We start from the raw sequence: 16,800 nt of genomic DNA, 5'->3' as shown, positions 1-16,800 counted from the left end.
TCTTAGATGATCCCACATTTTATTTGACTGAGATTGTATCTTCCATCACCCTCTCCTTCCCCTTCTTTCTCCAAGGAAGAGGTGTCCTGATGCCTTTCCAAGGTTAACCACCATCTGTGTGCTTTATTTTCATCTTTTCCACTTATTCTCCCACATTTATCTTCTCAAGAAACTTGTTCCTTTCACCAATCTTTTATCTTCATTTGCTGCTGGCTCAATCAAACATGTTTATTTCCTTCCCGTTGGTTGGTCAAACAAAGTTAGATCTTCCCCATCTTAAAAACACACAGACAAACAAACCTCTTCCTTGTTTCTGTTAACATTTAATCTACTGCTCCATATCCTTCTTCTACTATAATTCCAACCTGAAATAGTTGTCTATATTTATTGCCTTTACTTCCTCACCTGCTATTTATGTATTAATTCTTTGTAATCTGTCTTAAATTTGGATTTTTCTCAGTCTTGTCTGCCTTTGTTCATGTGCATCTCAGGTCACACGGATCCATGAAGCCTTGGTTGGTAAATCATGGAAAGCAGGGCTTTCTCTAAAATTTTTCAGTCTCTTTTGCTTACTCACATCCCTTTGAAGGCTTCTTGCAGGGTCTGTTCTACACATGGATCTTTCACCTTCCTTTCTTTCCTCTACCTTGTAGCACGTGTTCTTGTTTCCACCCTTGCAAAGAGATACTTAAGGATAGTGGATGTTCAGCCTCTAATATGAGTTTCTCTGGGGCAGATGAACCACCATGGCTAATTTTCTATTTTATGGTCAGATATATTATTTCTTCCTCATCCTCTCTATTACTAGTTTACCAGCTAGCAATGGCCAGAGATGTCTCCAACCAAAGTCGTGCTCCCCAAATTTATGTACTTTCAAAGGTGGCATGGTATAAAAAAACAAGTGAAAGCAATGCTGAATGGATCACTCCTCTCTGCATGTTTCTCTGGTGCGTATTTTTGAAGGGAAAGACTAGGGACTAGATCCAGGATTCCTCATTGTCACATCATCAGGGGACATTCTTAAAAAGTGATATATTTCTTGCCCAGCCTCCTAACTACTGGTTTCTTTTCTCTGTACGGGCCACACTGAGGAGTTGGCTGGATAAAATATTTACCACTTTTATTCTTCCCTAGAATCTTATTGGGCCTAGCAAAGGTGTGATATTAAATATGTGTTATTTTAAGTAAATGTTATCATTCTGACCAAATACCATGTGTGCCAGGATGCAAGCAAAAGGGGCCAATTTATAGTCTTCTTGTCAAACATAAACTCTTTATAAGAGTATCTTCATTTTTTTTTGGAACGTACTTTTTTAGATGTGACTTGTTAAGAAAACTACATGACTTTAAACAGTGCTTCTTAAGTTTTAATGTGTATTTTGTTCACTGGGGATCTTGTTAATGATAAAATGAAGATTTCAATTCAGTATGCCTGGAGTTCAGCTTTATACTCTGTATTTCTAACTGGCTCTCAGACGATGCCAAGGCTGCAGGTTCTTGAACCACACTTTAAGTAGCAAAGTTGTAGAACTGTGATAGGCAATATCATTCGTTTGCTGAGGGATACAGACAACGAAGTCCACCTATTCATTATTATCTCAGTACTCAACACAAGAAACTTTGTCACTCTTGATTGCTAATATCTTGAAAGCAGAGAATCTTTTATTTCATGAATTTATTTATTTTTAACCTTTAAAAACTTTTAAATTGCAGTTATAGTCAGCCCTCCATATTGCAAACGCGGAACCCGCGGATGCAGAACCCACAGATACGGAGTAAGACGCGCCTCACCATTTTACATAAGGAACTTGAGAATCCACGTATTTTGGTTTCTGGGTGGGGGTGGGGGGGAATCTTGTAATCAACCCCCTGCGGTTACGGAGCGGTGACTGTATATACAAAAGCAGAGTAAACAGTACAATGAGCATCCACATGGCCAGCACCCAGTTTCAACAACTGCCTAGCACACACTTTTCTTTTTCTTTGCTCCATTGCTTCTGAAGGGGTTTTATCCCATTTACACTTTACTATTGTTAATGCTTTAGTTATAGCAGCATTTGATTTTTGAGAATTTCCCTAAATGTTTTTTTAAAAAAATTGAAGTACATTTGACATACAATATTTGTTTCAGTACACATTTCTTTTTAAATAAATTTTTAATTAAGGGATATTTTTAGATTTACACAAATATTGTAAAGAGGGTACCAAGAGTGCCTTTACTCATTTCCCACTAAAGCTAACATTTTATTTTTATTTATTTAAAAAAATTTTTAATTAATTAATGAATTTATTTATGGCTGCGTTGGGTCTTTGTTGCTGCGCGCAGGCTTTCTCTAGTCGTGGCAAGTGGGGCAAGTGGGGTCTACTCTTCGTTGTGGTGCGCAGGCTTCTCATTGTGGTGACTTCTCTTGCTGCAGAGCACAGGCTCTAGGCACGCGGGCTTCAGTAGTTGTAGCAAGCGGGCTCAGTAGTTGTGGCTCGTGGGCTCTAGAGCACAGGCTCAGTAGTTGTGGTGCACAGGCTTAGTTGCTCTGCGGCATGTGGGATCTTCCCAGACCAGGGCTCGAACCTGTGTCTCCTGCATTGGCAGGTGGATTCTTAACCACTACACCACCAGGGAAGTCCCTAAAGCTAACATTTTAAATAACTGTGGTACATTTGTCAAAACTAAGATATCAAAATTGGTATATTTAGATAATGCACAGTTAACTAAATTCCACACTTTATTCAGATTTTACTGTTTCCACCACTAATGTCCTTTCTCTGTTCCAGGATCCAATCTAGGATCCCACGCTGCATGAAGTTGTTATGTTTCCTTAATCTCCTCTGGTCTGTGACCATTTCTCAGGCTTTCCTTGTTTATGACCTTGACAGTTTTGAGGAGTACTGGCCAATTATCCTGCAGACTGTTCTCTCATTTGGATTTATCTGTTGTTTTTCTTATGTTTAGAACCGGGTGATGTGTTTTTGTAAAGAACACCACAGAGTGGTGGTGAAGTGCCCTTTTCCTCACAGCATATCAGGGGTACATGACACTCACCTGACAATATTTGTTAAAGTAGCCTTTGTAGGTTTCTCCACTGTACAGTTGCTGTTTTTCCCTTCACATGCTGTATTCTTTAGAAATGAATCATTAAGTCTAGCTCACCCTTGGAGTAGGGATGCCGGGAGGAGAGAGGTTAAGCTCCACTTCCGAGGGGAGGGGCATCTATATATATTATTTGGAATTCTTTAGTAAGAAAGATTTGTCTGTTCTTCCCTCATTTATTTGGTTATTAATTCAATCATTTTTATCAGCTTGGACTCATGCATATTGATTTTATTCTGCGGGTTATAATCCAATACTATTTAATTTATTTTATTGTTTAAATAGTTCCAGCTTTGGCCGTTGAAAGATCTTTATGGTTAGATTCTGTGTCCCTTTGACATGTCCCCATGTTTTGTTTTTTGAGCTCTTTCTTACTGTCTAGTATTACAAGATGCTCCAGGCTCATCTTGTATTTTCCCTGTCCTAGCTTTAGAATCAACCATTTCATCAAGGAGCCCTGATTTCTAATACTGAATGGTATTTAGAAGCCAAGATCTGGGTGTGTAGGTGTAGCACACACATTATAAAATTGTTTCCAGTCTCCTCAGCCACTTTAAAGGGGAGGGAATAAAGATAGAGCTTTTCTTTTTAACTTTGTTGTTACCAGAGGCTGTGCTTTAATTATTTTTCAGTAGCAAAAGGTTCATCTAAACTTAATTAACTCCCAAAGGTCCCATCTTCAAACACTATCCCATATGAATTTTGGGGGGACACAAACATTCAGTCTATAACAACGTGTAAGAGAATTTGGCCAATGAGATATCAGGAGAGTCTGGAAAAAGATTCTTCTCTCTGATAAGAAGAAAAACATATGCATAGCCTCTCTTTTTACCTGCTTCTGGAGACTGCTGAGCAAGGATGTGACATTTGGAATCGCAATGGCCATCTGTGACCATGAGTAGAAAGCTAATTAAATGGCAGAGAAGACAAACTGAAACCATAACATCTTTGAGTTACGAAATTGGTCAAATCTGGAGCCACCCCATCTCCTGACCATTTGTTATGTGATATTAAACATTCTTTTTAATTAACCTTTTAGTTGGGTTTTGGTGCTTACATTTGAAAGCAGCCTAACGTGTACCATTTTTCAGAGTTATTATACAAATTAAAAGAAATAATACATAAATGTATTTATTGCAATGACTGGCACATAGCAGGCACTCATTATGATGGTATTTCCTCATTTCTAAGACTTGCATTTTCCTCATCTTAAAATTTCTGAAATCTGGATTTATCCATGCCTTCAATTTCCCAAGCTCCTGCAATGTTCCTGTCCTCTTGGATTCTTACATGTTGGGGAGAGAGACGAAAGTAGGGTGTGATAAAAGTTGTAAAGAAAATTAAAGCAGGGCCAAGGTGGTAGAGAGATTCAAGACTGTGGGGAGGCTCTGAGAAGAGGTTATATCTGCATAGAGACCGGAATGGGGTGAGGGAGCAAGTCAGGTGGAGCCCTGCAAAAGGAATAGCCAGACCAGGAGGTGGGAATGAGAGCGCCATGGTCAAGGTGGTGGTGGTAGAGGGGAGGGATTCAGTGAAGACGGTGTCAGGGTGCCGGTTATGTTTCTTGATCTCGTTGCTGGTTACATGGTATGTTCGGTTTGTGAAAACTGAGTAATTCAGTACACTTCACTAAAAAGTTACCAAAATTGATGTGCACCTTAAAGCTGAGGGTTTTTGGAATCTACCTAATAGTACTGCTGTTTGCATTTTAGAGCATCTATTGCAATAGCCTGTTTTCACAGACACTTAATAAAGACATGATAGACTGAAATATTTGCTCCACATTCATGGTACAAACAACCCAAGAGAGTTGTACCAACATTTTGTCAGTTGTGGAACTGTTTGTTTATTTGACTAAGGAAATAGTTGAGGTCTTAACTACTCCTTCCTAAAGTAAACGATCTGGATGTTTCCTTAGGAATGTGTATCTCACAGCACACATTCTTGATTTAGGACAGTAGTTCTCAGTTGGGGGAGATTTTGTGCACACAAATTCCCCCACCCCTTTCCTGTGACATCCTGTGGTCACCTGGGATATTTGGTAACGTGTGGAGACATTTTTGCTTATGAAACCAGAGTGCGTGTGTCGGGGGCGGGGGAGGAAGTAAGTGCTACTGGCATGTATTGGGTAGAGACCAGAGAAGCTGCTCAACATCCTACAATGCACAGGACAGCCCCTCCCCCAACAAAGCATTATGTGGCTCTAAATGCAAAGTGCCAAGGTTGAGAAACCCTAACTTAGACCATGTTTCTCTGATTGCAAGTTACTGTAATAGCTAGGGTCAAGAAGGTCATGCAAGTTCTGGAGGACCATGGATTTATGCAAATTTCCAAACTGGTAGCATATTGCAGACAATATAAATGGAGTAACTGACACACTCTGTCTTCTGTCCTCCATTCCCACTCCTTCCCACTTCCCTTTGAACATTTTCAGTTCTGTAAGTTTGAGTGACATCCCGTGGGGATGTTGTAAAAGGATTTCAAGCATTGGAAGGATGTCTGGACAAGGTGACCATTATGGTTTCTCCCAACTATGAAATCTGCCATTCTTTTTTCTCACAAGGAACTTGGTGATAGAAAAATGTCATGTGTGACATGCCTTTAAGACTGAAGATGAAAAGTAAGCTTCTAGTCTCTGTAGTCAAAGAAGTAGTGTTTTTAGATGAACCAGAAAAATCCTTCAAAAGCTTTCCCAATTTACTGAAGTTTAGAAAAAATTTTTTAAAAAATTTCTACCGTTAGATCCCATGCATCCTGTAAAAACTGGCCTTCTTGGTAACTGGAAAGAAAATAATTTTCTTTTTTCTTTTTTTTTTTTGGCAGAGCCATGAGGGAAGGTCAAATATCACTGAAAAAATACAATCAATCAATGACTCTTTGTTCCCAAGGTCGGCACCTTTAGAAAAGACTTCCTGCTCTGAAGTCACCTTGATGAGTTTAACAAACAGAATCCTGGAGGACTTACAAGTCATTGATGACAGTTCTTCCTGGCTAATAGGCTGTCGGCCTGAAGTAGAGGCTTTTGAAGCTTTCTGTTGTGATTCTATGAGTCCAAGGTTAGGTGACCCCTTAAACTTTAATATCTCAGACCGATAGATAACTTACTGAAGATGAGATGTAGAGGGGTACAAAGTAGTTTAAAATATTGTTTTAGGGGCTTCCCTGGTGGCGCAGTGGTTGAGAATCTGCCTGCTAATGCAAGGGACACGGGTTCGAGCCCTGGTCTGGGAAGATCCCACATGCCGCGGAGCGACTGGGCCCGTGAGCCACAATTACTGAGCATGCGCGTCTGGAGCCTGTGCTCCGCAACAAGAGAGGCCACGATAGTGAGAGGCCTGCGCACCGCGATGAAGAGTGGCCCCCGCTTGCCGCAGCTAGAGGAAGCCCTCGCACAGAAACGAAGACCCAACACAGCCCAATAAATAAACTAAAAAAAAAAAATGCTGTTCATTTAAAAAATATATATATTGTTTTAACTTTGAGGCATTATAATGGCTTATTGTTTCCATTCAGCCAGAAAGAACTTTAGCCTACTTTAGCAGGGTGGTCAACGGATGATCTTCGGTACCCAAATAGAGGTGACCTAACACATGCCCGCTGTTGCTCGTCAACCTCATGCCCACCCCCGACAATCACAGAAAAACCTGTTACTTCCCTTTCCTACCCACCCTTCCAACCACGCAGAATGTTTTAAAATTCTGTTTCTCCCTTTCATTGTACAGAAGGCAGAATAAGAAATTGCTCTTAAGGTCCCTGGCTTACACCCAACCCATTCTTAAAGCGTTTCCAGCTTTGGCTAAAATAATTTAAAGGAAACAAAACGAGATAAAATAAAGGTCATGGATGCCACTTGTTTATTTCCTCTGATTACATATCCTGAATTTTCTAATTGTATAGACAGAACTGGTCCTCAGTAGACCCTGTATCCACAAGAAGGTCTGATAAACCTGATGTTAGACTTACGTTAGAATTTCACCTATCATACTATTTTCCTCTGGTCTTTTTTTTTTTGAAGGAGGAGAGGTGGTCTATAAAATTTCTTATTTTATGGCTAAACATTATACCATATTTAGAAATTCCCAACTTAAAAATCCAACTTATAAATGACCCATACATAAGTACAATTCCTAGGGCAGCCTCACTCAGCTAGTTTAAACATACATTTGTTTTCATGGCTGCTGTTTAAAAAAACTCAACAACCAAGAAAAGCAATATTTTGAACTTTAATTTTTCAACTCTGAATTTGAATTTTAGATAGTAAAATTATATACTTTAAGTCTGACATAAATTCTATAACTGATCATAAATTCTATAAATTGATCATCATCTTTTGCCTGCTCTTCAGATGTTTGGGCTAATCTTAATGTAATAAATATGATTTGGGGTGAGTCATATTGAAGTTAACTTTAAAGGGGGAGATATTTTCCTTGGAAACATTTACTGGTGCCAAGAATTTTAAAATACAGAGTTAGCAATGCTGTGCTACACTTGAGTTGTTAGAGCATGTTGTGAACTGTCCTTTCAAGTTGCCTTTTGTGTAATCATGGACAGCTCCTATTTTTAACTTGGCATAGACAAATAAACAGAAGAGCCAAAAAAGTCAACATTATTTTATTTAGTCAATTTCCTTGGCCCCTAAAACATTAAAAAAAAAAAAATCAGAGTTGCTAATAAATAGCTAAAAGTGGGCTTTTTCATATTTAATCTTCTTTTTCCATTCCCAATTATTTTCTAATAGGGATGTTAATAAACAGTGGTTCTCAAACTTGAGTGGCACGTGAATCATCTTGTTGAAACACAAGACTTCTGAGTTTCTGATTCAGTAGGGCTGGGGTGGGGTATAAAAATCTGTATTTCTAACAAGTTTCCGGGTAATGCTCATGCTGCTGGTCCAGAGACCCCACTTTTGAAAACAACTGTGTAAAATCACAGAGTAGCAAAGGAAAGGGAAGGAGAGCCTGCATAATTCATAGACTGGAGAATTAGCCCTTGATTACAGAGATGTGTGAAACGATATATTCCAAATAAGGAAATTCAGCAACTGAGTTATTCCCATCACAAGAAGATTTTCCACTTTACAAGTAGTAATCAACTACAATAAAATTGCTTTAAACAGTGTTTCCTCCTGGTTCATACCTCTTCTTCTAGCTGAAGATTTACTGATCCTGAGCATTTATCATTTTTGAAATACTTTACCATTTTATTGGTGTTTTCTATAATTGCTACAAATGCTTTTGGAATCAGGCAAAATACAAGCCAATCTGTAAAATATATCTTTTCAGATACATCTACATAATACATAATTTCTTAAACAAAAATGATGGGCTGTCTCCACCCTTTTGCTGCAATATATTCCTGAAAATTACACTAAAAAATAGAATGAAGAAAACCAGATTTCTTCCCCCCACAGAAGCTTAAGAAAACGAAGAATTTCAAATTGTCCTTTTTCATCACTAGATGGCACTGTCCTGTCGGTAAGTCAAACCGCAGGAACTACCAGAAACTGACCAACAATTGACTCCAAGGTCCAAAGTGAAAAACAGGCATTTTCAATTGGCTTCAAATAAGTGGACTGGCAAAATTGAACAGTGAAAAATCAATGGTTTTAGAAAGTTGTTTAGAATACTTCTGCAGGACTGTGCAATTAGGCAAATTTCAATTTACATTTCTTCTTTTTTTCCTTTCTAGAATGATTCTATCTTGTAATGAAACTGAACCAATTATCTAGTTCCAGAAGTTCAGGCCTTACATATGACTAACTGTTGAAAACTGCTTGTAAAGGAGGTCACAGTGATGCCTTTGGATTGACAGAGAGGCATTCGGTGTCGGGGAACTTGGATTCTACCCAGATTCATCCATTAATAACATTCAGTAAATCCAGTTACTGGCACACAGTGGGTGCTCAAAAAATGTCAAATTAGTTTCCCTACCTTCTCCTTTCCCCCACTGTAGGCTTCATGATAGTGGGACAGCTCACAAGCATCTAGAAGGCTGTTTGGCATATAGCGAAAGCACACCTAGTAATTGCCGAATGTGTTAAAGGTCAAACAAAAACTGAACCACCCACACTAGCTGAGCGTTAAATGTTTCTTCTAAACAAATGAAATTCAGATTATTATTCCACCTTTTTCCAAACATAGAAAGATACATTAGCTTTTAGGTTTTTAAAGGATTCTTCTGTGTCCAAGGCATTGAGCTAGTATAGATAAATGGTACGTAGATCCTGTTCTAAAGAAGTTTAGCAGGAGAGATAAAGTGTACATAAATTACTATAACAGAGGTAGAAAAAATTCATTGTATGAAGGGCAGCTGCAAAAGCAGTTCTGGGGAGCTCAGAAAAGGCAGAAATGACCTCCTTCTAGAGAAATCCGGAGAGGTTTAGGTGCGGGAGCAGATGGGAGGCGGAAGGAAATGATCTGCTTTAAAGACCGCACCGGCCAGAACTTGCAGAGGGAGGGCAAAGAACAGGAAGGCGTGCAATTTGACACCTAGACCGTGTGTCGGTAGTGAGTAAGAAAATGAGGACAAAAAGTTGTGCTAAGGATCTTCACTGATCCTATAAGGGTCAGCTTCTGATGAGGGATACTATGCCCCCAGAGCTTCGGAGAGATTTTTTTTGGCAGTGCTCCACGACGAGAGGCAGGAGACAGTTTGAAGGTTAAATAAGCCAGAGCAGATGTGATGAGGACCCGTAATAGGGTAATGGCACCGGGATGGGTGGGTGGAGGCAACAGTCTTTCTGGGGACGACGTTAGTGCTTGGCAGTGCCCTGCGTGTGGAGGATAGGGGAAGGGATCAGAGGGTACCAAAATTTTAAGTCTGAGGAGCTCGAAGGATGCGATTCTCAGAGCACAGCCTGTAGAAATGCTCAGCTAGAATCCTGGGGAAACGCTCTGCGTAAGGAGGAAGCAGCAGGCTCTCGAGAGCAGGGCGCTGCGGCTCAAGGGGCAGGGCTTACCGCGCGGTCCCAGGGGCGCGCCCCTCGGCCACCGCTGCTACCGGCCACGCTCTGCCTCCCCCACGTACCTGCTGTGCCTCCTGGTGATGTGAGTACAGCATATCCTCCGGTGCCGGGTGGGAAAACCACCGCAGCCTCCCGGAGGTGAAAGGACCCCCAGCAGAGTACTATGGAAGCAAAGGAAGGAGATATTTGAAAGAAGAGCCGATCGACAGTGTTAGAACAAGATGACGATTGAGCTTGGCCCCCTGCCCCATTTCCCAGTTAGCACTTTTGGGGTGTAAGGAGGGTGGATCTCCAACATGAGGGAGTTTATGGGCCACTTATTTGTGTATTTTTAGTTCGTATCGTAGGGAACTTGAAAGAGTAGTGGGATGGAGGTATTTTAGAATAGGGGAAATGGGACCTCTCTCTTCTCGTCTGCGCCCAAATCTGCCTTCTCATTCCATCAGCCAGGCGGCACCTGCTAGACTGATGAAAGGAATTCCCATGAAGGTGCGATTTTGAGGTAAGACCTAGAAAAGTGGCACAGAGTAGGTGCTCAATAATACTTGTTGAATAAATGAATGTATCAAGGCTTAATCAACTGAGAGGATATTTGCATTTTAAAAAGACAGAGGTAAGTAAGATGAATCCCTGATTAGAATCTCTCACTATTTGCCTATCACCATTTCTCAGCGGGGGAGCTATTGGCATTTCTGATAGGAAAAGTCTTCCTGAGTGGCCAATTTTTTCTTGAAGGTTCTGTTCGTTGCTGGAGGTTTAGCCACCCTGCATTTGGCGTACTAAATGCCAGTAGCGTCCTGCACCTTGTGACAATCAAAACGCCCCTTTCACACCCTTCCCACCACACCCCCGACCCCGACATTTTCTTGAGAACCCTTGTTCCCAAACCAACCCTCCTGCCAGGCTGCACCCTCCCTCCACAGGACTGTCTGGGCTTTTCTGCCGTCTTTGGTCACAGCATCCCAAATTCTGGAAGGTTTTTTTTTTTTTTTTTAATAATGAGGCAAAATTGTACCCAGTTGACTACCATCTCTTCTTTCTCCACCCCTTCCTGACCAACTCAACTAACATTCATCTTTTCATTTTCTTTATGATTTGAACACCTCCCTAAAAACACTCACTTGTCAATTAAGCCTTCTGTGGCTTCCCTTGGTATCAAGAAGGCTGCAGACATCTTTCAGCATGTCGTTCTGCTCTGCATACTGTGTTCCAGCTACATGGACTCTTTCTGTTTTTTTCAAGGAACCATGCATCCTTGTCTTCAGGCCTTTGCATATGCTCTTCTCTCTACCTAGAACATTCTTCCCCCTCTTTCTCTTCATATCATGTCACCAGTTTATAATTATTCTCAGGTCTTAGCTGGGATGCTGAATGCTGGGGCTCCTTCTGCAGGCTCCATGGCACCGTGTGTTCTTTTATCATTACTCTTCTTACCATCACCCATTTGGAATTTAGCCATTTACTTGTTTACTAGACTGTGAGCACCATGAGGGCAGAACCCATCTGACTTTTTACTGGTCTCCCAATGTCTAGCACACGGTCTAGAATTGAGCAGGGAATCACTAAATAGTGGTCATATGGGGTTAGTTCCTACTTAGTTTATTTTCTTGTGGGCATCATTCATCTTACCATTAGACTATGGTACAAATCCTGGTGTTCCAGCTTCCTTCACCCTAACCATCAAGCTTTGCATATGATAAAAATCTCAATAAATTTTAAAATGATTTGAAGTAAACAAAAAGAGTGCAATGTCATATGTGGTATACATCTGAAACTTTAAGATAAACTTAACTGAGAAAACAATCTTTCATCATATGTGGACTGTATGTTTGAAAAGTGTTATCAGCTGTTAAAATCTGTGGCACAATGAAAGACAGAAAAAAAGCTGTGATTGAGAAATGCTAAAATTGATCTAAAGCTCATTTACAATTTCAGTTAAGCTTTCTGACTTTTACTGCAATCTGGCGGTTTTAAAAATATGAACCCCTATTCAATGTGTAATTTCTTTTCCATATAAATATTTGTATGCTTCATTCATGAATAAACTATTTTGCAAAATTTAGATTGGTATTTCTCTCACACCTGTCTAATTATTAGATTAACTGTGATGTTTCTAGCGATATACATTTCTGGACTTTAACCTTGGAGATTTTAATTTTGCTCATCAGGTATTTCTAATGATCAGGGAGAATGTAAATGAAATTAATGCTCATGTCTTTTTGTAAAGTACTTTCCCCTAAGTTTAAAATTAAAGAAACTTCTGTTAAGAGTTGCCATTTCCCCATTACCTATTAATTTTTTAGAAACAAAAACAAGTGTGAAATCATACATTTCTAAAATCCCTGAATATAACTGATTATTCTTATAAGCGTCAATATTTACCATCTCACTTATACTTGAGTTTATTCTAAAATCTGTTATCCACTTGCATATTAGAACCTTAAGTATAACTCCAAAGTTGTTGATAATTTATAGATAGTTGAACCAACTTGTTATGGGTTAAACTGTGTTTCTCAAAAGAAGATATATTGAAGTCCTAACCCCCAGTACCTCCGAATGTGACCTTATTTGGAAACAGGGTCTTTGCAGATTTAACCAAGTTGATGTCATTAGTGTGAGCCCTGATCCAACAGGACCAGTGTTTTTATAAAAAAGGGAAATCTGGACACAGACTCAGACATGCACAGACGAAGTCGATATGAAGAGACATAGGAAGAATGCCACGTGAAGACAGAGGACTGGAGTGTGCACCGACAAGTCAAGGAATCCTAGAGATTGCTGGTCAACCGCCCAACCCCAGAAAGAAGCAAGGAAGGAAACCTGTATGTTTCAGCCCACACCTTAATTTCAGACTTCTGGCATCTAGAACTGTGAGAAAATAAATTTCTGTTTTAAGCCACCCAGTTTTTGGTACTTTGTTATAGCAGCCCTAACAAACTAACGTATCAGTAGACACAACTGTTCACAGTATAATTTGCTCCCACTGAATCTTTAAAATGTAGTTTGATTTTGAAGGACAAGCTTAATTAGTCAAAGGCAAAATTGAGGCAACCACCAGAAAATCTCTCCCCCAAGTGCCCTCTTTAGCAGGGTGTTGAAGCCTGTGGACCTCTTCTCAGAATAATGTTTTGAAATTTATAAAATAAAAAACATCGAATTATGAATGAACTCAATTATATTGAAAGTTAGCAGAATTCTTTAAAAAACACCAATTTGTGATGCAGTCATATTATGTACTTCATTATCAACACATTAAGTAATAAAATATAGTAGAAAGTCTATTAATGATGAGAAAAATGGTAGTTTAAGATACCTATAGTATTATGTGAAAATATTTGTGATTTCTATTGTCTAAAGTCACAAGTACTGCTATGCTATTGCAGTGTCTTTCCTACACATAATTTAAAGAAATGTTAAATTTCAGTTAAACATTTGTGAGAACAGGTACGTAATTTATTCCCAGCCATGTCTAAGGACCTTCTGAATTCTATCTATGGACCATTTGGGAGTCGGTAAATCCCAGGTAAAGAACCCTTGGCGAGGAAAGGTTCTCTGACTTTATTTACACTATTACCTCTATTTCCCATTTTGATAGAGTTGGGCTCTACCTGTGTGATAGCTATGTGGGTGTCACCCAACATCTCGCTTCTGGTTTATCTCCCTGAACTTCAGAGGAAACCTAGAGACCACGTATCATAGACTCCCAGCAGCTAAGGTTCTGAATGTGATTTAGGTTCAACCACCAGCATCTACATGAGATGTGAAAGAAGGAAGTGAAGCAGAAGCTACGTGTCTGCTGTTCTTGCTGGCCAGCATAGATGTGGATGGAGCTGGGTTTTTGCAGCTATCTTACTCTGGGCTCTGGTGTTCATCTAGTAGATTCCATACGAGATTCATGGGTACCAAGACGCAGAGTCCTGGCACATTTCGTTGGTATGCATCCTAGCAAACGTGGCATGGTTCTGGAGCTGGCAGCAAAAGTAGCACCCGGATCATGGCCGTTTCCACACTGCCGGGTGGCGGTGTTGGTTCCTGATCACAGGAGAGGCAGCAGCTCCCTAAGTGCTTAGGCTCTGCTGGATGGCTTTGAAGTCATTACTGACAGCTCAAAATGGAGTGTTTCCAGTCCTTGCCACACGGATGCAATCAACACAATGCCCTGAAATAAATATCTTCCTGCTTTAACTAGCTAGAGTGAATTCTGTGACCTACAACTGAACTCTGACCCATACGCACTACAATTTCTATTACCTTCTATAAATGAGCTGTGTCCTGGAGAAGTACTTCTGTCAGCATAGCTGCTTTCAAATATTCTTCACTAAAATCTATACTTCCAACTTCAAACACATCAGGGGCAAAATGCTGAACTGCCCACTGTTCTTTGACCAAAAATAAACATACTCAAATTTATAGCATGCAAAGTATTGCAGAAAATACAAAGAAGTGTCCAAGAGTTTTGCTTATTCAGTTAGTTATAATCACTTTTTAAAGGAGCAGTCACTGCTCAATAAAGTAAAAATACTGAATTGCTAAAGTAAAAAATATGCCTAAATTATATACCTATTTCTCTGTAAATGTACTTGAATTGGCCTGCTTGTTATATCGTTTGAGAACAAAGGCAATTTCTTTTCTAGGATTTAATATTTAACCCTCAAACTAAGCTAGGTGCTATGCTAGTTTTGTAATCTCCTTAGTCAGGAAGTACCATGATGAGGGAACTAGTTGCTTTGCTACTCTGGAGGCCAAAAAGGAAACCACAAATTATCTTTGAGAAGTTTTATTAACAAAATAAACTTGAATTGAAAATTACCTCAATGACTTAGGCAAAATGAAATGGATAAAAAGCATGAAAATTAACTGGTGTGCCAAAGGGCCGCAGGTCCTAAACAGCACGCAAGTGAGAGTTCACTGAAATCCCTAGATTTCATTAGTCATGTTTCTTCCTGTGTGATATATATATATATATATATATATATATACAGGAAAAAAAATATTTTCCCTCTTTCATTGTAATTCTGGGATAGAGAGAAGGCAATCTTTTGGAAGTTAGCGGCTTCAATACAGAGAATGTACTTGTAGTTTTTATTTTCACCATTATATAAGAAAGCAGTATGATTTTGTACCTAATCTCTCTGAACATACATTTGTTAAGTCTCTGGAAGGTGAATGCACACCTATATGAATAGGATAACTGTCACTTTATCAAAACCCATCTAGCAAACCCTTACAAAGTAGATACATTTCTTAATTATGTACAATTCCTTTAACAAACAAAACAAACATATTTAAAAACCCATCTGAATGCAGAAGCCAGGCATAAGAAATGCAGATCGAGAGACGGAACACTGTTTGCCAGTTCCTTTAAGAACCTCTGAAAATCCCGTTTGACTGTGGCGCTGCCTATCGATTTTCTGTAATCTTTTAAAATGAAAAAAATCTTAAAACTATTACATATGTTCATTACCTTTAGTACTAGGCGACTGTTTTAAAACACCAACAAGTTTTAACCAACAAGTTAAAACAAGTTTGAGAACTTTAAGTTCAGACTATATGTGGGTGATTTCAAGAGTAACGTGGCTTTAACCAAAAAATTACACTTTGTAAAATACATTAAAGAAACTATTTGGGGCCCTTTCCTGCAGTCTAGGAATACAGGTGTTTCCCCAGGTCACTGCCGCGCCCAGGTGGCGGGAGCCCCGGGAAGGAGGCGCGGCCGCTGCCCCCGCAGCCTCCATGTTGCCGTCTGAGGAGACTCCGGACAAAGCCCTCGACCTCCAGGAAAGGTGTCCCCGCTCCAGGGCTCACTACACCCGCGGATCGCAGATACAGAAACGCGCCAGGGCTTGTGCGTGGCGGCAAGAAAAACGGAACGTCAGCCAGCTTCCCACGCCCGCTCCTTCCCAGCGGAGCCCCAGGGTCCGCGTTCGCCGCCGCCTGCTCGGCCCTTTCCCACCTCGGGGCACAAAGAGGGAGCGCCGGGCGGGCCGATCCCTGCCCGGCGGAAGCGGGCAGGTCGGGGCGCGGGCCGGGCGCCCGCAGCTGCCCAGGCCCGCCCGAGGCTCCGCGCCCCTGCTCCCCGCACTTACCAGGAGAAGCAGCAGCGCGCCCCCCGCGCCCAGCGCCATCGCGTCGCAGCCTCCGTCTCGGGCCGCCAGCACGCCTCGGCGCCGCCGGCTCCCCGCGTCCCCGCGCGCGCGCACCCGCTCCTCCCCGGCGCCCCCGCCCCGAGGGTCCCCTCCCCCGCGGCGGCCGCGCGGCCCTGCCCGAAGGCGCGGTTCCAGGTGTGGCCTCCGCGAGAAAATGGAGCCCGGAGCCGGGAGCCCGGAGCCCTGCCGAGCTGCTCGCGCTGAGGTGGGACCTGCGTGGAGGAGGGAGGCGCACGGTGGACTCCCGCCCCCCGCCGCACACGCACCTGGAGCCGTGACGTCCCCGGCTTGGGGACTTGGAGTGGCAGGCCCCGCCCCGCCGTCCTCCCCTCCCCGCCCCGCTCGTCGCCGGAGGGTGGCCCGGCTCTGCAGCCGAGGCCCGCGGCGGCCAGTGAGCCGGCCCGGCCGCCCGAGGCCGCCGGAAGGTCCAGCGCTTTGTAACTGTGCGCGAGGCCCAGATGGCGCGGAGGAGAAAGACGAGTGACGCTCGGACCCGCGTCCTCACCGCGGCCGGGTGCGTGGGGCCAGCTCTCCGGGAGCGAAGGTTCTGGAGCAGGATTTCAGGTGGTTATCTCCGCGAAGGCTTCTCACCTCTTCCCCTG

The 16,800-nt window shown here is 41.7% G+C and overlaps 1 protein-coding gene across 1 annotated transcript in view; it reads right to left on the bottom strand.

The window, feature by feature from the left end:
• DSG2 (desmoglein 2) overlaps positions 1-16,448 on the bottom strand; it is a 48,575-nt gene extending 32,127 nt beyond the window's left edge. Inside the window, exon 1 of the mRNA XM_059894340.1 lies at positions 16,139-16,448. Within this exon, the coding sequence (XP_059750323.1) occupies positions 16,139-16,177 (39 nt within the window). The 5' untranslated portion in view covers positions 16,178-16,448. The remainder of the gene's footprint in view (positions 1-16,138) is intronic.
• Between the last annotated feature and the right edge of the window lie 352 nt (positions 16,449-16,800).

The sequence above is a fragment of the Balaenoptera ricei genome, chromosome 14 (assembly GCF_028023285.1).
Source record: "Balaenoptera ricei isolate mBalRic1 chromosome 14, mBalRic1.hap2, whole genome shotgun sequence".
Taxonomy (NCBI): Eukaryota; Metazoa; Chordata; class Mammalia; order Artiodactyla; family Balaenopteridae; genus Balaenoptera; species Balaenoptera ricei.
Note: the sequence above shows the minus strand (reverse complement) of the source record. Positions and strands in the feature narration are given on the sequence as shown.